Below are 21,385 nucleotides of genomic sequence, written 5' to 3'. Positions count from 1 at the left end.
GAGCAACTGAGGGAGCTGTCAGTTTCTCATACACTGCCCAAATAAGAGTATGTGTCAGAAGAACGTGTTGCATGCTTGGAACAAGATCCGCCCATAGGGCAGGTACTCTGCTAGTAATTATAAATTTCCCATAAGAGTGGATTAATTTGAAGCAACGTTTACAGAATTTATTGTCACCGAGGTTCATTTCCTTGTTTTAGGGGGAAAAGACAGACATCATTAGCCTATTAATTATAGTGTATAAGGCATTGTGAAATTCCTAAATCATTTCTAAACAGCAAATATAGCTTGGTATATTTCTTAACAGCAAATATACTTTTTTTGTAATTCGCGAGTGTTCAAAGCTGCGGTCTGTTGCCATGCACAACGCCCAGGTTAAATTTTTGGTCCGATTGAAAAAATTGTAATTTTCCTGGAGGTTTGGATTCATTTTAAGCAACTGTTTGTATTTTTTTTTTCTCTCTGAGAAGTGTTTCCATGTTTCAGGGTGGGACAGACAGACAGAGAGACAGACAGCATTAGCCTATTATATACGAGTATATAGATTTTAAATTCGTGTTCTCCATATTCGCATTATAAATGTTTGTTGAAAATTTGATGGTAAAAGCTCAAATGGTAAAAAAAATATTTATGGCCTGGACACACAAAACACCCACAATTGCAGAACCCCGTGTTCTGCTTCGTGGGAGAAGGGCTAAGGAACAGTTCATATTTTGATGAATGAAATACTGACATGTATTCCTATTTATAATATGATTCTTTTCTCTTTTTTTTCCTTATTCTAGGATTCAAATGATGAAGAGGAAGAAGAAGAAATGGAGACAAGAGTAAGACAACAAACATTTGTAGGAGACATTGGGGAGGGTCGAGTGAAGGAAGAGGAAGAGGAACCAAATGACGTGGGAGATGGAGGAATGATCGAAGTGGAAGCATCAAAAGGGGATGGCGTGGATGAAAAGGAAATTGGAGAGACAACAACAAGACAAGAGAGAACTCAAAGGGAATTGGAAAATATTATTAGTGATAGTGAGGACATCAAGAAAATGGCAAACGAAGGAATGGAGAAGGAAGAAGAGAAAAGTACTGTAGATGGTGATTCAAACGTGAAGGAGGACGCAGCAGTAGAAACAACAAACACTAATTATCCGGATAGAAACAGCGAATCTGAAACAGAAGAAGAAATTACCGAAGAAGAAAAGCAAATTTTAATGGTATATGCTCTTCTTTCCTTTTCATATTTTACTTTTTTTCTGACCTGTTACAGTAGGATGAGACCTAGGAAATCTGGTCAAAGCACATTCAGTTCATAAGGGGAAGGGGGAGTGAAGAAAGGGGTTCTGGCTCCAGTTGCCTCAATTTGATTTTCTTACTGGAAATGTGATTGCAGGTTTCCATGGTAAAGGTGATTCTGACAGAGGTGTTATTGGAAGTCACAAATGAAGAAATGGCTACGGTGGCTGCGGAAGAGAGGAGGAAAGCTTGCAAAAAGGCTGCAAGACAGAAAGGTAAGTTTGATCTGGTGACAGAATGGGTTCGCTAATTAAAATGGAGGTGTGGTACTCACTGCGGGCCATTTGTGTATGTGCGGATGTTTAGAGCAAACTTGACTGGGCCAATTTGGAGCTAGGGCAACGCGTTAACCTGTTTTTCCTCTGCTCAAAGCCCCCCCTAAGCAGTTGGTATGGTCTGTTGCAACGGGTAACCTCGGTGGACTTAGTAAGTATCATTTGCTCTTCTTTTAATAGGTTTTGTAGCACATTGTCACTGTTATTGCCATTGCATACATGCATTGTTTAGCTTATTCGAGAATTAACACTTATTTTGAAAATGCAATAATTGTTTAATCATTGAACCAGATATATTAGTCTTGTTGAACGTAAAATTCTGAGTGCACCAGTGCCATTTGAATAAAAAGAATAATGTTAGCTTGAACTCCAACAGGTGGCCTTGGACAATACGGGTCTGAAAGCGAGGGCGAGGGGCTTACAGAAGGGGAAAGAATGATGGGGGAGACAGCAGGCGATGCAGACACCTCATCATTCTCAGAAACTGATGACGATGAGCTCCAAGAAAGAATCAGGCGTAAACAAGAAGCTTTCTTTGTGCATGGTGAGCTGTAACTGGAGTGTCAAATTCCCATTGCATTTTTTTTTTTCCCATACTGTCATACAGATGGAGGCCTTCATCCTGCAGTGGGCTAAATAGGCTTGTCAAGTCAACTCGAGTCAAGTTGCTTCACTGCAACTTCATAAAATATGTGTGGAACACACCTATTTTTTATGGTTAGGTTTTTATGGTTATGGTTTTATGGACCTTCAAAAAGGTCCAAATATTCGGCCATTTATTTGCATGCATAACTGGAGTTCATTACCTTATCCTGCACAATGCTGAAGTATATAATGCAATCGAAATAAAATGATTTGAAGGTTGTATAAAAATAATTCCGGAAGTTTAGCACTCTTGTTGCAGTCTTACACACCACCTTATCTAACATGTCCAAGTACTGCTGAACAGAGAGTTTTGAAAATGGCAAAAAGGCAACTTATGTTCTGTAGTGTTCATCTATATAATTCAATTAAAATGAAATAAATACGTTAAAGGTCGTAGAAAAAAAAGCGGAACTCTCCTGCTGTAGATGCCAGTGTTTTATTTATACACCACCTTGTCTAACACGTTATACGAGTTTGTCGTGCCTGGTGTTTGTTTCCCGTTTGGAATGATTTTCAATTTTGTTTCACTGCCAGACAGGCAAAGTAAAAAATATATATCTTGCTCCTCTCTGCGTGCATGTGCGTTCATGTCAAATTCAGAGCCAAAGCACTGTTCAACTACAAGTTTGTTTTCCGATTTGTGTGCAAAATATAACATTAAATTGAAATTAAGATGTTCCTTTATTATAAACCGGCGTTTGTAGATAGATAGACAGACAGATGTGAACCAATTGCTTAATCCCACTTTTTACTTTACGTGCGCATGGTAAAAAAAATGGATAACCTTTAATGCTGGAATACTGGCAGGATTGCTAAGGTTTTGTATGAAATTTATTAGTGTTTATTAGATTATTTTTTTCCCTGGCCATGTTCGTGTTTTATGCTACTGGCTCCAAATATAATCTTAACTTAACCACACTTATTCTGGTGCACTTTTTCTTCCTTTCCTTTTTTGCAAGACCTTAACACAACACTTGACACTTCAGAAACACCTGCTGCTAATCATGCTGGAAGTTTGGGGAGAGAACTTGAAAAAGAAGGTGGAAGAGTAACAACTGGGAAAGAGCGACGCAGCCGTTGGGATGAGAGTGAGAGAAAGGAGCGGCCGATTAAGACAACGGTATTTTCATTTTATTCATATTTTACCTCCTTCTTGCTTTATTTCTTAAACGTGTCATTTATTCAGCGTTGTCAGTTGTCATATTTTTCCTTCACACTTTGGGTCTTTTCAAATTAAATTTTTATGCCTCCACTGCCGAAGGTGCCGGAGACATTATGTTTTCGGGTTGTCCATCCATCCGTGTGTCACTGTGATAACCTGTGAACCACTGAAGACATTTTTTTTTACCAAACTTGACAGAAAGGTGTGTCATGACACAAAGATGAACTGATTCAATTTTGAGGTCAAAGGTCATGTGGAAGCATTATATTTTTGAGTTGTCCATCCATGCGTGATGATTTTGTTACCGCAATAACATGTGAACTGCTGATGTAATTTTCACCAAACTTGGTACAAGTATGTGCTATGACACAAAGATTAACTGATAAGATTTTGGGGTCAAAGGTCATGTGACCTTTAGCTGAAGGTAGCACATATTGGTTACTGCAATAACCTGAAGGTATTTTGACCAAACTTGGCATAACTATTGACTAATACAAAGATGAACCGATTAAAGTTTGGGTCCAGAGGATCAAATATCAGAGGTCATGTAGCCCTTTGAAAAAATAATTTTCAGACGATAACTCGACTTGGAAGCATCTGATGTTGTCTCTTTCTTCTTCTTTCTCTCTTCCCCCCGCCTCCCCGCACGCTCTCTCATGTGACCTTTAATTTTTCATTTGTCCTCTGAGGTAAACCGTAACAGCAGGTTGGTATCTAACATGGGTGGAGGCGTCGATGCATTCGTGTCAAATTCTGTTTTCTATTTCTATTCTATATCCAGAAGTCAAGAATCAAAGAAGAACCAAATGACAGAGTGCAACAATTTTTTCAGACTGACAGGACGTAATTCAACAAGTTGGCCAGAATTAAATTGACAGAGTTAGACAAATAATCCTTTGAAGGGTCAAAGTGAGAGCGGTACCTTCCTGCATGGGAAGACAGAGTTCACTAACTTTGAAGCATTCAAGAGGGGATGACAGATGGCCGAGGGAATATAAAGGGTAAGAGAGCAAGGAGGTCTAGTGGGCAAGAGCTGAAGTAGGTATGGAAGGGATAGCAGCTGGGTAAAATCATTTGCATTAATGCGAGCCATGCACTGTTATAAACATGTTCCATCACACCGTCATTCCGTTGTGCATGTTCCATCACACCGTCATAAACATCGTTGCCAGGGTGGAAAAGCAGACTATTCAAGACTATGTACTTATTTGAATTGTCCATTTCCTAGTGAAATCATTCGGACGAGCAATCAAATGCAGAAGTGAGCACCTGTACGTGGAGAAGCTCATATGGTTTAGAAATACACCGATTAAAAGGAGAGCCTTTTATACTGTTATGGTTCTCGGAGACCCTGGGGAGACACATAGCAACACATAGGAGATCCTTAGCATCGTTATATCTGTAGTATTTTGGCTAGATAAATTACCTTTCCCCTCGTATCAATGAAGAGTGAAATGTGTTGTTTGTGTAGAAGATTCGAACATCTTTGTGATTCTTCTCCATCTAAATCCTCTCTGTCTTTTTCTCTCTCTTTTTTTTTCTTTTTTTTTTTAAATACAATATTGAGGCTTGTATAAGAGCTAACATTAATGACAAAAAACATAGACACATAAAACATAAAATAAAGGGAGCAGAAACAATATGGGGAGAGAGAGGGAAGCAAGTACAACTGTAGAGAACAGGGACATCGGAAGATCTGTGGGAGGGAGAGGGCTTGGGGGAGGGGGAGTTTGGAGAGGTATAAAACAAATGGACACTGCTAGGACTTCCAGGAAAGAAGTCGGTATTTCATTGTGCTAGGGGTACTCGGTTCCCGCACATCATTAAAAGTCATTATATTTGAAACTCTGGTTTTAAGGCCCTTAAAAGTCATTAGATTTGGGAATTTGGGAAAAAGTGCATACGGAAAATGCACGCAAAGCCACTAGTCTTCGACTGGCCCCGTAACACAATGTGATTCCTCGATACGAGATTGGAACTGCTCCGTAGCACTCACTGTACAATGTACATGTTGTCGGTCCACTGAGCTATATATAGCACTCGCGAGGTGCCTGTGCTACGCAAGGGAGGGAGCCCAAATGCAGACAGACAATGCAGAAATGGCGAATGCCAAACCATGAACCAATACATTTCCACATTCCTGTGCCACGGTCAGTCAGACGCATAAGATGGACACATAAGACAGTAGACCCATAAACTTGCAAAACTCGTGAAACTTGTAAAATCATGAGAATCAAAAGAATAAAGTTACCTTTCCCAAAGGAATCAAAGCAATAATCCGATATCAAAGATGATAAAACCACCAACAATAAGTCAATGCGAGAAGTCAATTCCTCCCCACCATTTCATTATGGTTAGACATCAGCAAACGCTCCACTTATGATATCACTGGGCCATGTTGATTGACAGCAGTGTAGCGTTGGGAAGCACATTGCTTATCTGGTGTGATTAATTTGCGGGAAAGTTAAAGTGGGATTTGGACGCAGAATCCTACCTAAATTAATCGTCTCAGATGGCGTCTGTGGTTGCTTAGCAACCCATCGTGCTGCAGAGTTATCTTCGTCATCGGCCGGGAGTGGGCGACCCCCGCCGAACCCTTAACAATACTTTGTAATATTTTGGATATATTAGTTGCTCAATAGCAAGAACCAGATTTCTGGTGCATTTACAGAAAAGTCTGTCATGGACATTTTTGTCCCCCGTCGCACCGCGGAGCGAAAGGGGGACTATGGTTTTCCCGTTTGCCTGTGCGTGCGTACGTGTGTGCGTAAGCGAAAGACCGCATTCGAATTTGGTGTGTGGTGCAACCCACGTCAAAATCCAAGATGGCCGCCGCCATGTATGTCTGAACCTTGTGAGCGGAATATCTTGAAAAATAAGCGAAGTACCAACTTCTAATCTGGTGTGTGGGTGTATCTAGGCATAAGGAAGAACGTTATTGAAAATTGGGTCACCACGTTAAAATCCAAGATGGCCACCACCATATATATGTCTGAACCTTGTGAGCGAAATATATTGAAAAACAAGCATTCTGAGTATTGCGCTGCAATACATGTCCCCTACCAAAGTTCAAAGTGCCATAACCTTGTCAAAAATGATCGAATATGCAAATTTATGCACGGTTGATGCTGGTTTTCAAACTTGATCTGAGGTATGCTGAGACACGTGTGTCACGCCTCGCCTCGTTGATAAGCTCGCAAGGTCGCTCCGTGGAGCGGTCTGCACGTATTGCACTGTGTGAATTATATAAATTATTACCAACTCACGGTCTGAGGTACTAGCGATTCAAGAGATATCCATTTTAAAAAATATTTTCGTTTAATTAACGATATCTGCCAAACCACGTGCCCTATCGCAAATTCCAAAAGGACATTTTAGTGTTGAACAGATCTTTGAAGTTTCCCCTCGATTGGATCAAAAATGAGGGAGGAGCTCGGTTTTAAAGGTTCATGCTTAAAAACGTCATAACTCTGAAACCATGTGACGCATGACGTCATGCTCACTGACTTTTTTGTTCGTCATGGGTATGCGATTTTGCCTGCAAAGTTTGGCCTCGATCTGTTCAGCCCATTGCAGAGAAAAAGGGGTTTTCGTGTTTTCACAAAAAACAATATGGCGACCGAACCACGTGACCTGTGACGTCATAATTACCATTAAAATATTCTACAGACCGAGTCCATCATATGGTGAGAATTTTATCTCAATCGGTCCTATTATTGCAGAGAAATTGGTTTTTAAAGGAAATTAAAGCTTAAAATGGCACCGAGTTAAGGATCATCAGAATTATCAGAATTACCAAAGTTCAAAGTGCCATAACTTTGTTAGAAATGATCGAAACGTCGTGAAATTCGAACTTGACCTGTAACATATCATGAGGAAACCATGTGCCAAGTGTGAAATCATTAGCATTAAGCGTTTAGAAAAAAAGTCCGGAAAACTGTTCTTTGCGTGACGGACTAACGGACTGACGGACGGAGGGACGGCGTGCAAACCTATAGTCCCCTCCGGTGTACACCGGTAGGGGACTAATAAACGAACTACTAACTTCTAATCCGGTGTGTGGGTGTATCTGCGCATAAGGAAGAACGCTATTGAAAATTGGGTCGCCACGTCAAAATCCAAGATGGCCGCCGCCATGTATGTCTGAACCTTGTGAGCGGAATATCTTAATATATAATTATTTGAAAATTAATTTGGTATTGAAGCATCTTTTCTGTTTCAAGAATGGTGCCATTTGTGCTCTTATTGTTTGAGAGCTGGCAGAGCTAAAAAAAAATTCTGAACGGATGACTGGGTTTCTCTCATTGGTTCTCTTGTGAGAACATAGCTTGCACATTTGCCTTAAGAATGTGTTTTTTTTTAACTCCATGTTTCCTGAACACATGTTGAAATTTTTATTTGTTTATTTTTGTTTGCAATGGCAGGTAGGTATTCTTTGTGTTTTCTTCCTTTAACATATCTAAGACTTGTGCTTAAAAATAAGATTGATTTAGGAGGTTTTTAATATTAATATTGTGAAACATGTAAACAGATGCACAAATGGGATGCCATTGTGGCCAAAACTCTTGTATGAGGGCAAAACGATTTTATTTTATAGATAAAAGTGTCAAATTATGGAGGATCATAGAGAAGTTGGTACATGCCATATGCAGGGCAAAGATATTAGACAGTATAAAATTGGCACGCTGATGTAATATTATGGAATTTGATCATGGGATTCCAACATCATTAGCTCTGCGCTCAGATATGAACACCAAACAGATCAACCTAACAAAAAGGATAATGAAGAGAAACATGACCAATATAAGTTAACATGCACTACCTGTATATTCATTAAAAACATTTTTTACATTAACATGTATTACTCAAAACTTTGCCGTTTTATTTTTTTTCATTTCGCTATTTTGTTACAACCTCATAACAATTCTTCTTCCATTGTCTTCTTTCCTTTCCTTCATCATAGACACCTGCCAAATGTCGCTCTCCTTCACGATCTCGTTCTTCCTCCAGTTCTTTGGGTTCCCACTCTCACTCGCGTTCTCCATGCTCTCCTTCTCCAAGTGGTGAAAGAAAGCACAAGAAGAAGAGGAGAAAGATGAAGCGGAAAGAAAAGCGGAACAGTAGGAAAAAAGAGCGAGGGAGGGAAAGTGAAAGATCAGGAGAAAGTAAGCGGGAGGGAAAGAGTGAACGATTTGGAGACATCGGAAGAGAAGGTAAGAGAGATCGGGAAAGAGAGAGACTAAAGTCAGAAGACAGCAAAAAGGAGAGAGTCCATGAGAGGATAAATGAGAGTGTCAGGGAAACCAAGGTGAAGAGGCAGAGTGTGAATAAACAAGAGCAAGAGAGAAAGAGTGAGCGAACAATTGAGAGTGGAAAAGAGAGAGCTGTTCGGGAAATACGTAGAGGAGAAAAACAGGAAGGTGATGAGATTGGGAGAGAAAACAAGAAAGAGCGAGAAACCGAATACGCTCCACATATGGGTAGTGGAAAAGATATCAAGGCTGAAAAAAATAAAAATAACAGAAAAGAAGACAAAAGAGGGAGAGACAATGAACAGCTAGAAGAGAGGGGTCCAGATTGTAAGAGCAATAAGCTGGGAGAAAGAGCATGTGCAAAAGAGAACAAATATAATAAGTTGACTGAAAGAGAAAATGAAAATCTTGAAGATATTGAAAAAGGGAAAGCAGAGGTTTCCGAAAAATTAAAAAAAGATGAGATTGAGCGACTGAAAGAAAACAATCCGGCAAGCAAAATGGATACAGGAAAAGCAAGAGAAATTGGTAAAGAGGGCTGGAAAAGAAGTAAAAATGTAAATCCTGATGACCTCAAGACAGAGCAACTGGCTGTGGAGAGCCGAGGGAGCAGAGTTGTTGTTCTGGAAAGAGGGCGGAAAATGGGTGAACAAGAAACCAAGCAGTGCGGGGAAATTGGACGACAATTTGGGAGTGAGAGGATAGTGGAGTTTGAGAGTGAGAGGATAGTGGAGTTTGAGAGTGAGAGGATAGTGGAGTTTGAGAGTGAGAGGATAGTGGAGTTTTACCATAAAGTTCTAGCCACTACAGAAGCGACGAGAGAACGAGATCGAGTGAGAGAGATCCATTCACACACTAAGAAAAGAGACAGAACATCAAGAGAGAGAGGTTCGGCAGAGAGAGAGCCACAGGAGAAAAAGAAGCGTGAGAGACTGTCACAGGAGGATATGCCGCAGAGGAGAGGTGCTCGAGAGCGCCAGGGAGATGTTCGAACACGAGACAGGGATCGTCATAAGTCTTCCAAGACTGAGGGACGAAATGAACGATGTGGGGAGCAAGAGGACCGGAGATTACAGCGTGATGAGCATGAGAAAAGGAGCAGAGGGGACAGCCGCTCTCGCAAACATGCAAGGAGGAGAACAAAAGGAGAAGGAAGAAAAAGGCATCGGTCACGAGAATCTTCTTCATCTTTGTCGTCAACTTCATCATCATCATCTCCGGTATCTGATTCTTCTTCTTCCTCGGATTCAGATTCTTCTTCCTCTTCCAACCGGAGGGGTGTTGGGAGGCGAGGGGTCCGTAGATCGGGTAAGGAACCGGGAAGTGGGCGGCGCAGGAGATCAACAGCAACAAGGTAAATTTGTCAACCACAAATTTCACAATAACAGAACATTTGAACCTTCACATAACCTCCATAAAATAGCTCGTACATCAACATTCTTATCTCCACCTGTTAATTATTGTTGAGTGCCGATTTCAATATCATGGATTTTCAGGTCTCTCCCCATTTCCTGTTAGATGCTAACTAGCTCACACTGCCATCAATTTGATCTCCTATATTCAGAACATTATACTTTAATGATGAATCTGATTGACAGTAAACTACCTGTTAATCTGAATGTCTGTAACTCTTTCGTGCTGTTATTCTCACTCTGCCACACTCGTTCCTCCATCTGTTATTGTCATACACATCCATCCACTCCAACGCTGTGATTTCGTTATTGTTGCCTTTTTCCTTGCACCCTTCTAACCCTAGGGGTCACTCACTCTCGCCAGCTCGTTCCCGTCGTTAAGCCAACACAGAAAATGACCTCGAGCATTGAAATGGAGACTGGAGATCTGAGTAAACTCCGACAGAGGTTGAGGTTTTTTTTTATTATTTTAAATTAAAATGTGTCCGGTTCCCCCAAATTCCCAACTTGTTCTGGGTTTTTTTTTTTGTTATTGTTGTTTGCAGATTCCTCAGTCCTCTGTGTAACTTTTTAAAATGTACAGCTCTAAAAATCTCTCCTGCTTCCTCGATGAAGTCGCCCCACAGTAACACTCACAAAGCCCCATAACCTTCCAACTTCTTTAAAATGTTCAAGTCTGTCACTTGACCACTAAAGTTTCTATCATATCCAACAGTTCTCACGTCCTTTTCAGTTATTAGGTGATCTCTTCCCCTTTGACCACCAGCCTTTAACTTTTGTAGGATTCCCAAATTCCAGGCTTACTTTGATTTTGCAATTTTTTTTTTTTTTTTTTTTTTTTTTTTTTGCATCTGTTTGCAGATCCCTGTTGTAATAAAGATTACAGATTTTTTTTTGTTTGTCTTGTGTTTCCGTTTCTCGGTTTCTTCCAAAGGCTTGCAATACTAAGAACACCGAATATGGGATTCTCTTTGATGTGTGGGATAGGTTTTGTTGAGCAGATTTCCAAGGACCATCCTACGTGTTTAATCTGTTTTTTTCTTTATATCTTCTTTGTATTGTTTAAATCCCTCCTGCAATATTTACAGATAAATGTTTTTTTCAATTTCAGGCAATTTTGTTTCCAACCTGAACAAGAAAATGAGAAGTTATAAGATTGGAGCTCTTATTAATTTTCAAAATAATCGCTAAAATTCAACTTAATATTTATTTTTGGTGTTCAGATTACTCTTCACAACATTCACTACTTCACCACTTCACCATCACACCCGAAGACTCATCCACGGATGTTTTGCTTGTTTGAAAACTGGAAATGGTCTGAGAAGACAAAATCTTGTGAATAAGGAAGTATTTCGGACACAAGTCCCATTGATTTTGTCGTCCAAATGTTCATTGCCTGAGCATACTGGGATCCTTTCTTAGTCATTTTATGCCTCAGTGTTTTCTTGAGGGTATGTTTTTATTTTTTATTTTCCTACAGGGGTGTGTGACATATGAAACTTCTCATTAACATAGTAGGTGTTTTAACTGCTGATTATAAAGACCTTTTCCAAACCCCACCCCATCCCATTTTTTTTTTCCTGCATCATATCATTTGCATACTTCTTGACAAGTATGTGTCATGAATACGATGTGTGTTGGTAAACGTTTCTGATTTGTTGAAAATGAGATGATTATTCTTTCTCATCCCATTGTGGTGCTTGGCAAGTGTGAGCATCGACTTGGAATTTCTGTAAAATATTCTCAATTGACCAGACTCAAGAGCGTCCGCTCCGAATCTTGGAGGACGACAGTTCGAACCACGGCCGAGTCATACCAAAGACTTTAAAAACGGTACGTGCTGCTTCCTTGCTTGATGCTTGGCGTTTGAAGAGGACTAGAGCACGGACAAGCAACACTGGGAGGCAATGGCAAACCACCCATATAACCCTTGCCAAGAAACTGCTTCAGCAGCACTGATGCTCTGTAAAGATTTGAGGTACATCAGAATCAAAAATATTCTCAATTATGTCAACATATTTTGTTTATAAAAAGTAGTAAAGATTGTAAATAGGTTTAGCTGTGTAACTCACTGTGAATTGCATTTTGCTAACATTGAGATGGTGGATGAGATGATATATCTTTTCACCATTCTAATACAAATGGAAGTGTTTGATGATACAATAAATGTGGAAATTTTCTGTGCTTAATTTTGCTCTAGTTTTATTCAATTAGAAATCATTAGTGGTTAACCAATTATGGAAAACATGACCAATTATGGAATTTGCCAATGCTGATAACATCTATGTCAGGTAGTAACACTAGAGAGTTCACAAAACACATTACCCCGCGCAGTTTTCAAGCATATTATTCAAGTTAAAATAAAATAATTGTTTTAAAGGCCGAATAAAAAGAATTCCGGAATTTAGCGCTGTTGATAGTCTTGGACACCACCTTAATTTATATGTCTAAGTACTGCAAAACTGGAGGTTTTTGGAAGCATTAAGAAGGCGATTTGTGTTCTACAGTGTTGGGATGAGTATGGAAAACATTGAGGTAATGTGGGTCGGGCAGCATAGAAAAGAAATGAATATCAGGTTAGAGGGGAAGAGGATCAGTCAAGGAAATAGGTTCGAGTATCGGGGGGGGGGGGGGGGGGGAGACCCGGGATGGTAAGTCCGAAGCAGAAGTGCAGAGGAGGATTCGGGTGGGTGTGATTGTGTGGAGGGAGTAATAATGGCAGACAGAAATATATCAAGGAGATTTAAAGGAAAGGTTCTGATGTCGTGTGTAATGCTGGCCTATTTTTACTGTCTGGAGATGGTGGCACTGACAGAGTGACAACAACAGAGGCTGCAGGTTTGCAAGAACAGCTGGGTCAGGAGGATTGTGGGAGTGAAGAGGGTGGATAGAAGGAGAATAGATGAACTGAGGGAGTAGATTGTTGTGCAGATAAGCTTGACGATGACATTGGTGAAATACCAGCTGAGATGGGCTGGGCACTTGGTGCAGATGGGAGAAGAGAGAATGGCAAAGAGAGCGGATAGGTTCAGGGAGCTAGATAGGAGGAAGAGGTAGACTGCAGTTATGATGGGAGGATTGTGTGAAGAGGAATATCAGTAAATTGGGGGTGGTTGTAGGGTGGTGAGAAGTACCTGAGGACAGAGGAGAGTGGAGGAGTGTTGTGATCAAGGTAGGGCAGAATATTGATGCCGTTGGACCTCATCCCTTTTAAAGGGAAGAGTAGGAAGAAGTGTTTAAGTATATAAATAAATTGAAATAAAATAAGGATTTTGAAGGTCTTAGAACAAAAATTAATTCCGGAACTTTACTGTCGTTGGCGCCGTGGCTCTTACACCACCCTATCTAACACATTATATTAGTTCCTCTTGCTTGTTTGTGTCCTTTTGGCATCCATTAAAACAGTAAGTTTCCTGTTTGGAATGATTTTTCAATTTTGTTTCTTTGACTGACAGGCAGACAGACTAAAAATGTTATGTCACTCATCTCTGCACATGTGCATTCGGGACAAATTCAAAGACAAAGTACTAATAAACTACAGGTTTGTTTTCTGATTCTTGTTCAAAATAGGTTGTGTAACATTCAATTTAAATACGTTGTTCCTCCATCATAAACTGACATTTGTAGACACAGACAGAAGTGAACCAATTGCCTATCTCTTTATTAAATACTAGCTAGTGGTGGGGAGGTGTAGGGGTAGAGGGAGTCAAAATTGAGAAAGGTGGAGGGCAAAGTTTGGGAAGAAATAGGAAAGGACGTGTATGGAGCATACTTGATAGAGAGTGGTCAATACTTGTGCATGGAATAGAGACATGGCCCATGGACAGAGCAGCCTTTCCAATAACCATGTGTCGAGTTCAATTCAAGATAAATGTTGCCATGATAACTGCGTGGAGCCAATGAAAGAGATACAAAATGGCCATTTTAGGGGGAAAATGTGCGATGATGACTGGGGTCATCAGGCAACGAGACTGTGTCCATTGTTCAGATTACCGGTCTGAGTGTCTGTTTCACGGAATAGCTGCAGAGAGCCATGTGACACACTTGTGTTTCATTCATTTTCAGGAAATAAGAAGTAGAAGGGGGGGGGGGGGGAGGACACTAACTTGTAAACCAAATGTAATTTCTTTAAACATTGAAGTGACATCTTTCAATCTTGTGTGTTGATTTGGAATGATTATTAGAGATTAAAGTCCATCTCTTTATTAAATACAAAAATAATATGTTGGAGTACCTGACCTCCCCTCCCACCACTCCCTTTAACCCCATTTCTACACTCGCCTACATTCCTTTATTTTCCTTTTCTCAGCTTATCCCTTAACCTCATGCATACGTTGAAGATAGAAAACTCCACTGTGGTCTACAGGAGTGTCCAAGGACCTATGGGCCACAATTTTGGTTCATTCATTCGTGTATGGGCCGTGCTTGCTTATTTGCATCACTGTGGCGCGCATGACTGGTGCTAGTGCATGGCTGGTCCTATATAGAGTATGGCAGGAATTTCGAAATTGTTGAGGGTGCTGGTGTCGCTTCGCAGACTTTTCCTTCTTAAAAAAAATCTACCATATATGGTAAATGTTCCTCCCCCTTTGAAAAACGACGAAATGGTAGAATTGCCTAAAGTAGCCATTAACCTAACATCGGCAAGATAAATGTAGTTTGGACAGCCGGCTTAACGTCCACAACAAAATGATAACCTGCAGCCATATTGGAGGACAAAGTAACGTCCATTTGTCACAATTGGTGAAGTAGAAAATTATGATCGGGGTCAAATGATCGGTGCTTTGTCATGGCCAAAGGTTGTCCTTTTTTTTTCTTCTTTTTTTTTGTATACTGAATGGAGGCGATATTCGAGGCGATAGAGAGCGATATTATAATAACACAGGTTGTAGGCAACGTACAGACCCGGATGAATTGCCAAATACAGCAATGTCCAGAAGCGAGACGATTCCAACTATTTTATATCCTGACTTCATGAATTAATTATCTTGTGTTTACGAAAAGTATTTACACCCTGGAAAACGTGACGGCTTGTAAAGGTTTGGATGTCTACCACCAGTTGAAGTTTGGATGAATCATTGATGTGGATGTTCTTGTGAAAAATGGCTATCACATGATACGATCAAAGGTAGGCCGATATGTATATATATATATATGAATGAAGGATCGTTTTAAGGCCATTTTTCCCCGCTAGAGCAGGGGTTAGCCTTGCGGGCCCCATGACAATCATGGTTCCCTGTTTGAGGCAATGTTTTTATGGCCGGATGCCCTTCCTGACGCCAACCCTTGGTCGCCTCTTACGATGCGCAGGAATACAGTGTACCTATTCTAAATCGGGGTACACACCGTCATCATTCATCCCAGCAAAGCTGGTACTCAATTTGCCGACCTCAGAAGGATGACAGGCTGAGTCAACCCCCCTGGCGTTAATTCAGCGATCGACCGGGATTCGAACTCAGGATCCTAGGATCCCAAGCCTGCACCCTAACCGCTAAGCCAACACCAGGCTAAAAGGTAGGCCTATAATACAACAATAATGCGGACTTGTGTTGGCAGAATAGATAAGCATGATGTTATACTTGTTAACATCATGGTTACCTGCTCTACCATCTCCTTCAATACTATAGGATGTTTTTCTGGACTGAAAGCTTTGCCTTTCATGAACTCTTCACCAATTAATGCAAAAGACCCCAACTAAGCAAATTATGCTGGCAGACGGGACAGCCAGCTTAACGACCATCCATGGATCGACGCAACCTGTAATGCAACACCATTCCTGTGAGCAACAATCGGGAAATTTATAGTCAGGTCGGGATTAAATCCAGGACTAGGCAGCTTAAAGGTAAGTGTGCTACTTCTGCAACACACACACGACAGCTTAAAGGTAAATGGGCTACCTCTGCAACACACACACACATGACAGCTTAAAGGTAAATGTGCTACCTCTGCAACACACACACGACAGCTTAAAGGTAAATGTGCTACCTCTGCAACACACACGACAGCTTAAAGGTAAGTGTGCTACCTCTGCAACACACACACACACGACAGCTTAAAGGTAAATGTGCTACCTCTGCAACACACACACGACAGCTTAAAGGTAAATGGGCTACCTCTGCAACACACACACACACGACAGCTTAAAGGTAAGTGTGCTACCTCTGCAACACACACACATGACAGCTTAAAGGTAAATGTGCTACCTCTGCAACACACACGACAGCTTAAAGGTAAATGTGCTACCTCTGCAACACACACACACATGACAGCTTAAAGGTAAGTGTGCTACCTCTGCAACACACACACACACACACATGACAGCTTAAAGGTAAATGTGCAACGTCTGCAACACACACACACACGACAGCTTAAAGGTAAATGTGCTACCTCTGCAACATACACACGACAGCTTGAAGGTAAATGTGCTACCTCTGAAACACATACACGACAGCTTAAGGGTAAATGTGCTACCTCTGCAACACACACACATATGACAGCTTGAAGGTAAATGTGCTACCTTTGCAACACACACACATCACAGCTTAAAGGTACATAAATGTGCTACCTCTGCAACACACACACACACGACAGCTTAAAGGTAAGTGTGCTACCTCTGCGACACACACATATGACAGCTTCAAGGTAAGTGTGCTACCTCTACAACACACATGACAGCTTCATGGTAAGTGTACTACCTCTGCAACACGCACACATGATAGCTTAAAGGTAAATAAATGTGATACCTCTGCAACACACGCACACAAATGACAGCATAAAGGTAAGTGTGCTACCTCTGCGACACACACACATGACAGCTTAATGGTAAGTGTGCTACCTCTGCAACACACTCACACATGGCAGCTTAATGGTAAGTGTGCTACCTCTGCAACACACTCACATGGCAGCTTAATGGTAAGTGTGCTACCTCTGCAACACACACACATGACAGCTTGAAGGTAAATGTGCTACCTCTGCAACACACACGACAGCTTAAAGGTAAATGTGCTACCTCTGCAACACACACACACACATGACAGCTTAAAGGTAAGTGTGCTACCTCTGCAACACACACACACACACACATGACAGCTTAAAGGTAAATGTGCAACGTCTGCAACACACTCACATGGCAGCTTAATGGTAAGTGTGCTACCTCTGCAACACACACACATGACAGCTTGAAGGTAAATGTGCTACCTCTGCAACACACACGACAGCTTAAAGGTAAATGTGCTACCTCTGCAACACACACACACACATGACAGCTTAAAGGTAAGTGTGCTACCTCTGCAACACACACACACACACACATGACAGCTTAAAGGTAAATGTGCAACGTCTGCAACACACACACACACGACAGCTTAAAGGTAAATGTGCTACTTCTGCAACATACACATGACAGCTTGAAGGTAAATGTGCTACCTCTGCAACACACACACGACAGCTTAAAGGTAAATGTGCTACCTCTGCAACACACACACGACAGCTTAAAGGTAAATGTGCTACCTCTGAAACACATACACGACAGCTTAAGGGTAAATGTGCTACCTCTGCAACACACACACATATGACAGCTTGAAGGTAAATGTGCTACCTTTGCAACACACACACATCACAGCTTAAAGGTACATAAATGTGCTACCTCTGCAACACACACACACGACAGCTTAAAGGTAAGTGTGCTACCTCTGCGACACACACACATATGACAGCTTCAAGGTAAGTGTGCTACCTCTACAACACACATGACAGCTTCATGGTAAGTGTACTACCTCTGCAACACGCACACATGATAGCTTAAAGGTAAATAAATGTGATACCTCTGCAACACACGCACACAAATGACAGCATAAAGGTAAGTGTGCTACCTCTGCGACACACACACATGACAGCTTAATGGTAAGTGTGCTACCTCTGCAACACACTCACACATGGCAGCTTAATGGTAAGTGTGCTACCTCTGCAACACACTCACATGGCAGCTTAATGGTAAGTGTGCTACCTCTGCAACACACACACGACAGCTTAAAGGTAAATGTGCTACCTCTGCAACACACTCACACATGGCAGCTTAATGGTAAGTGTGCTACCTCTGCAACACGCACACATGATAGCTTAAAGGTAAAGCCATTTCCAGTGGGGGATGGCTGGTAGGGGAGTTAGATTCATGGACCAGCTGAACAAGACCAGATTGACCACCAGAGCAGAGATCGTTGAGCCACCTCCTGTCCTATGATTGAAAATGAGGACGTCATGCTCATGTATGACCTGATTATCCCATCCATCGTAACATAGAAAACAAAGCATTGTGTCCGGGCATTGTACTCAGGAACAAAAAGTAAAAGACATCATTGATGATTGAGATATCGACGAGTTTGGTCGAAACAATGCAGAAATCAAGAAAATGACCAAATACGAAGACCTCAAAAATGAAGTGAAAATATCCTGGGAGCTGAAGTGTGGCGAAATTGTACCAGTGGTAATTGGAGTAACATGAATGATGAAGAAGAACTTTACAGATATATTAAAAACCATCCCTGGGAATATTACGACAAAGTAACTGCAGTTGGAAGCTGTCCGAGGCTCGGTGACGATCCACAAAAAGAGCCCTCAGAACAAAACTTTGAGAACAAGAAAACTTCACAAACTGGTCAATGAATCATGATCCCTTACTGAAATGGAGGTGGATACTTCGAGACCTGGGAGGACTCCGTTCCACCTTCTGAAAGCAGCATATAGAGATAACAACCAATGGCACACATACACACCAGACAAGTGCGGTTTCCCAATCAAGATCGAGTTTCTTCGACTTAAGTAAGTCTTCAAGAATATTGATGTTTAAAGCTTTAAAAGCAAAAAATGACAAAATGGCCTCATTTCCTTCTTTGAGGCCGTACGGGGATCATGGAACGATTACTTGCACTCAGTGTAGTCCTGTGACGACTGTGGACCATGTGTAAATTCATTTCCCTTCTGCATACGGAATAGAAATAGAGTACAGTACTTCAATGCAATACACGACTTTTGAAATGATATATGAATGCTAAATGAGGCCTTTCACGCATGCACTGCGTGTGTGTTTACACTGATTCGGTTCTGCTTGACGGGCACTTTTAACCTGCCGTTGCTATCAGGAAATCTGTGATTCAAATCGTCTTTTTAAACATAATTTTCAGTATTTGGATGAAAGAGTGGCAATTTCAAATTGGTCAACCACAATTGTTCTGTTTCTGAATGCAAATTGGACTCGAGAAATATCTGTGGATGAGACACACACATTTCAACTTTTAGCAATAGATGCAAAAATCTAGTATAATTTCTCTTGTGGCCCCAGAATCAAAAAACAATACAGTGTATTTATAACATCCCTCACAGCTCCTCCCCATTCTCCCAACATGATAAAGAGTAAATATAATCATTTTAAACTTACCTTGCACATTCACAAGTCCCATATATGGCCTTCCCATCTAATTACTACTTTTATTTAAAGTACTAGGGCATGCCCGTACTATATCTATATCTAAAATTATATCCCCCCCTCTATTTACATGAAATGGTTTGGTTCATGAAATGTTTTGGTCCATTCGCAACGCCAAAGCGAACGGCGAACGCTTTACATGAAATGGTTTGGTGCATGAAATGTTTTGGTCCATTCGCAACGCCAAAGCGAACGGCGAACGGCTTGCGAGTACAGTGACAATCCCCCCGGGGTTTTTATTAGTTTTAAAACATCGTTTAACGCCAACATAGCGCCAACATAGTTTGCAAACGTGAAATAAATGAATACGCTCTCAAATGTGCCATCCGAGGCAGAGTGTGTCCGCCACGTTCGGCACACGCGATAGCTCGCTGCTCTCTGATTGGTTGAATCGTTTTTTGGACATAGCTCGGTAAGTAATTGTCCGATTAATATGAAACCTTGAAAAGGCACATCCTCGGGTCCCCAGCAATATACCTGGCAAGTGAAAAGTATATCGGACCCGTGGTTGTCGAGAAACAGCGGTCACAGACAGACAAACGTACAAACGTACAAACGTACAGAGATTACTGGAATTATAGATAGATTAACACAAACTAATAACTTTCATCATAAATCACTTTATATAACAATATACTAAGCGATAAATACTCCACCCGACAGACATGTCCATTACACAGCAACTCCATCCACTCAAACTGCCATTCAAATATTCAAACTGTCATCCACAACCAATTCCACCACGCTGTACTGCATATCCGAGCAACCACCAACCAATCCGATTAATGCTAACTTATAATACAATTTATACATATTATTTTTTACCTAAATACCTCCTTATTTAATACTTGTATCAAATGCAATGCAATAGGAACTTGTTTACATGAAAACCAACCAAACTTAAACAAAAGGTGACGATGGATCTTGTACAGCAGCCTATCAAAAAAGTTATAGTTAACCACACAAATGTCATCAAAAAGTTATAATTAACCACGCAAATGTCATCAAAAAAGTTATAATTAACCACGCAAATGTCATCAAAAAAGTTATAGTTAACCACACAAATGTCATCAAAAAAGTTATAATTAACCACGCAAATATCATCAAAAAAGTTATAATTAACCATGCAAATATCATCAAAAAACTTATAGTTAACCACACAAATATCAAAAAAGTTATAGTTAACCACACAAATGTCATCAAAAAAGTTATAGTTAACCACACAAATATCATCAAAAAACTTATAGTTAACCACACAAATATCAGCAAAAAAGTTATAGTTAACCACACAAATATCATCAAAAAAGTTATAGTTAACCACACAAATGTCATCAAAAAAGTTCTAATTAACCATGCAAATATCATCAAGAAAGTTATAGTTAACCACACAATTGTCATCAAAAAAGTTAGTTAACCACACAAATATCATCAAAAAACTTATAGTTAACCACACAAATATCATCAAAAAAGTTATAGTTAACCACACAAATGTCATCAAAAAAGTTATAATTAACCACGCAAATGTCATCAAAAAAGTTATAATTAACCACGCAAATGTCATCAAAAAAGTTATAGTTAACCACACAAATGTCATCAAAAAAGTTATAATTAACCACGCAAATATCATCAAAAAAGTTATAATTAACCATGCAAATATCATCAAAAAACTTATAGTTAACCACACAAATATCATCAAAAAAGTTATAGTTAACCACACAAATGTCATCAAAAAAGTTATGGTTAACCACGCAAATATCATCAAAAAACTTATAGTTAACCACACAAATATCATCAAAAAAGTTATAGTTAACCACACAAATATCATCAAAAAAGTTATAGTTAACCACACAAATGTCATCAAAAAAGTT

General features: G+C 40.4%; 1 protein-coding gene across 1 annotated transcript; it reads left to right on the top strand.

Moving 5' to 3' along the window:
- Nucleotides 1-792: 792 nt before the first annotated feature.
- On the top strand, nucleotides 793-12,225 carry LOC137420824 (uncharacterized; the record flags this gene model as incomplete). Its single annotated transcript, XM_068106236.2, is given in 7 exon segments — nucleotides 793-1,211; nucleotides 1,388-1,505; nucleotides 1,663-1,716; nucleotides 1,942-2,109; nucleotides 3,170-3,330; nucleotides 8,336-9,978; nucleotides 10,381-12,225. Coding segments are annotated over 7 exon segments (2,600 nt in total), but the record flags the coding sequence as incomplete, so codon positions are not given.
- Between the last annotated feature and the right edge of the window lie 9,160 nt (nucleotides 12,226-21,385).

Source organism: Myxine glutinosa, chromosome 2, assembly GCF_964187855.1.
Source record: "Myxine glutinosa chromosome 2, kmMyxGlut1.1, whole genome shotgun sequence".
NCBI lineage: Eukaryota > Metazoa > Chordata > Myxini > Myxiniformes > Myxinidae > Myxine > Myxine glutinosa.
The sequence above is the reverse complement of the archived record's forward strand: the minus strand, read 5'-3'. Positions and strand labels throughout refer to the sequence as shown.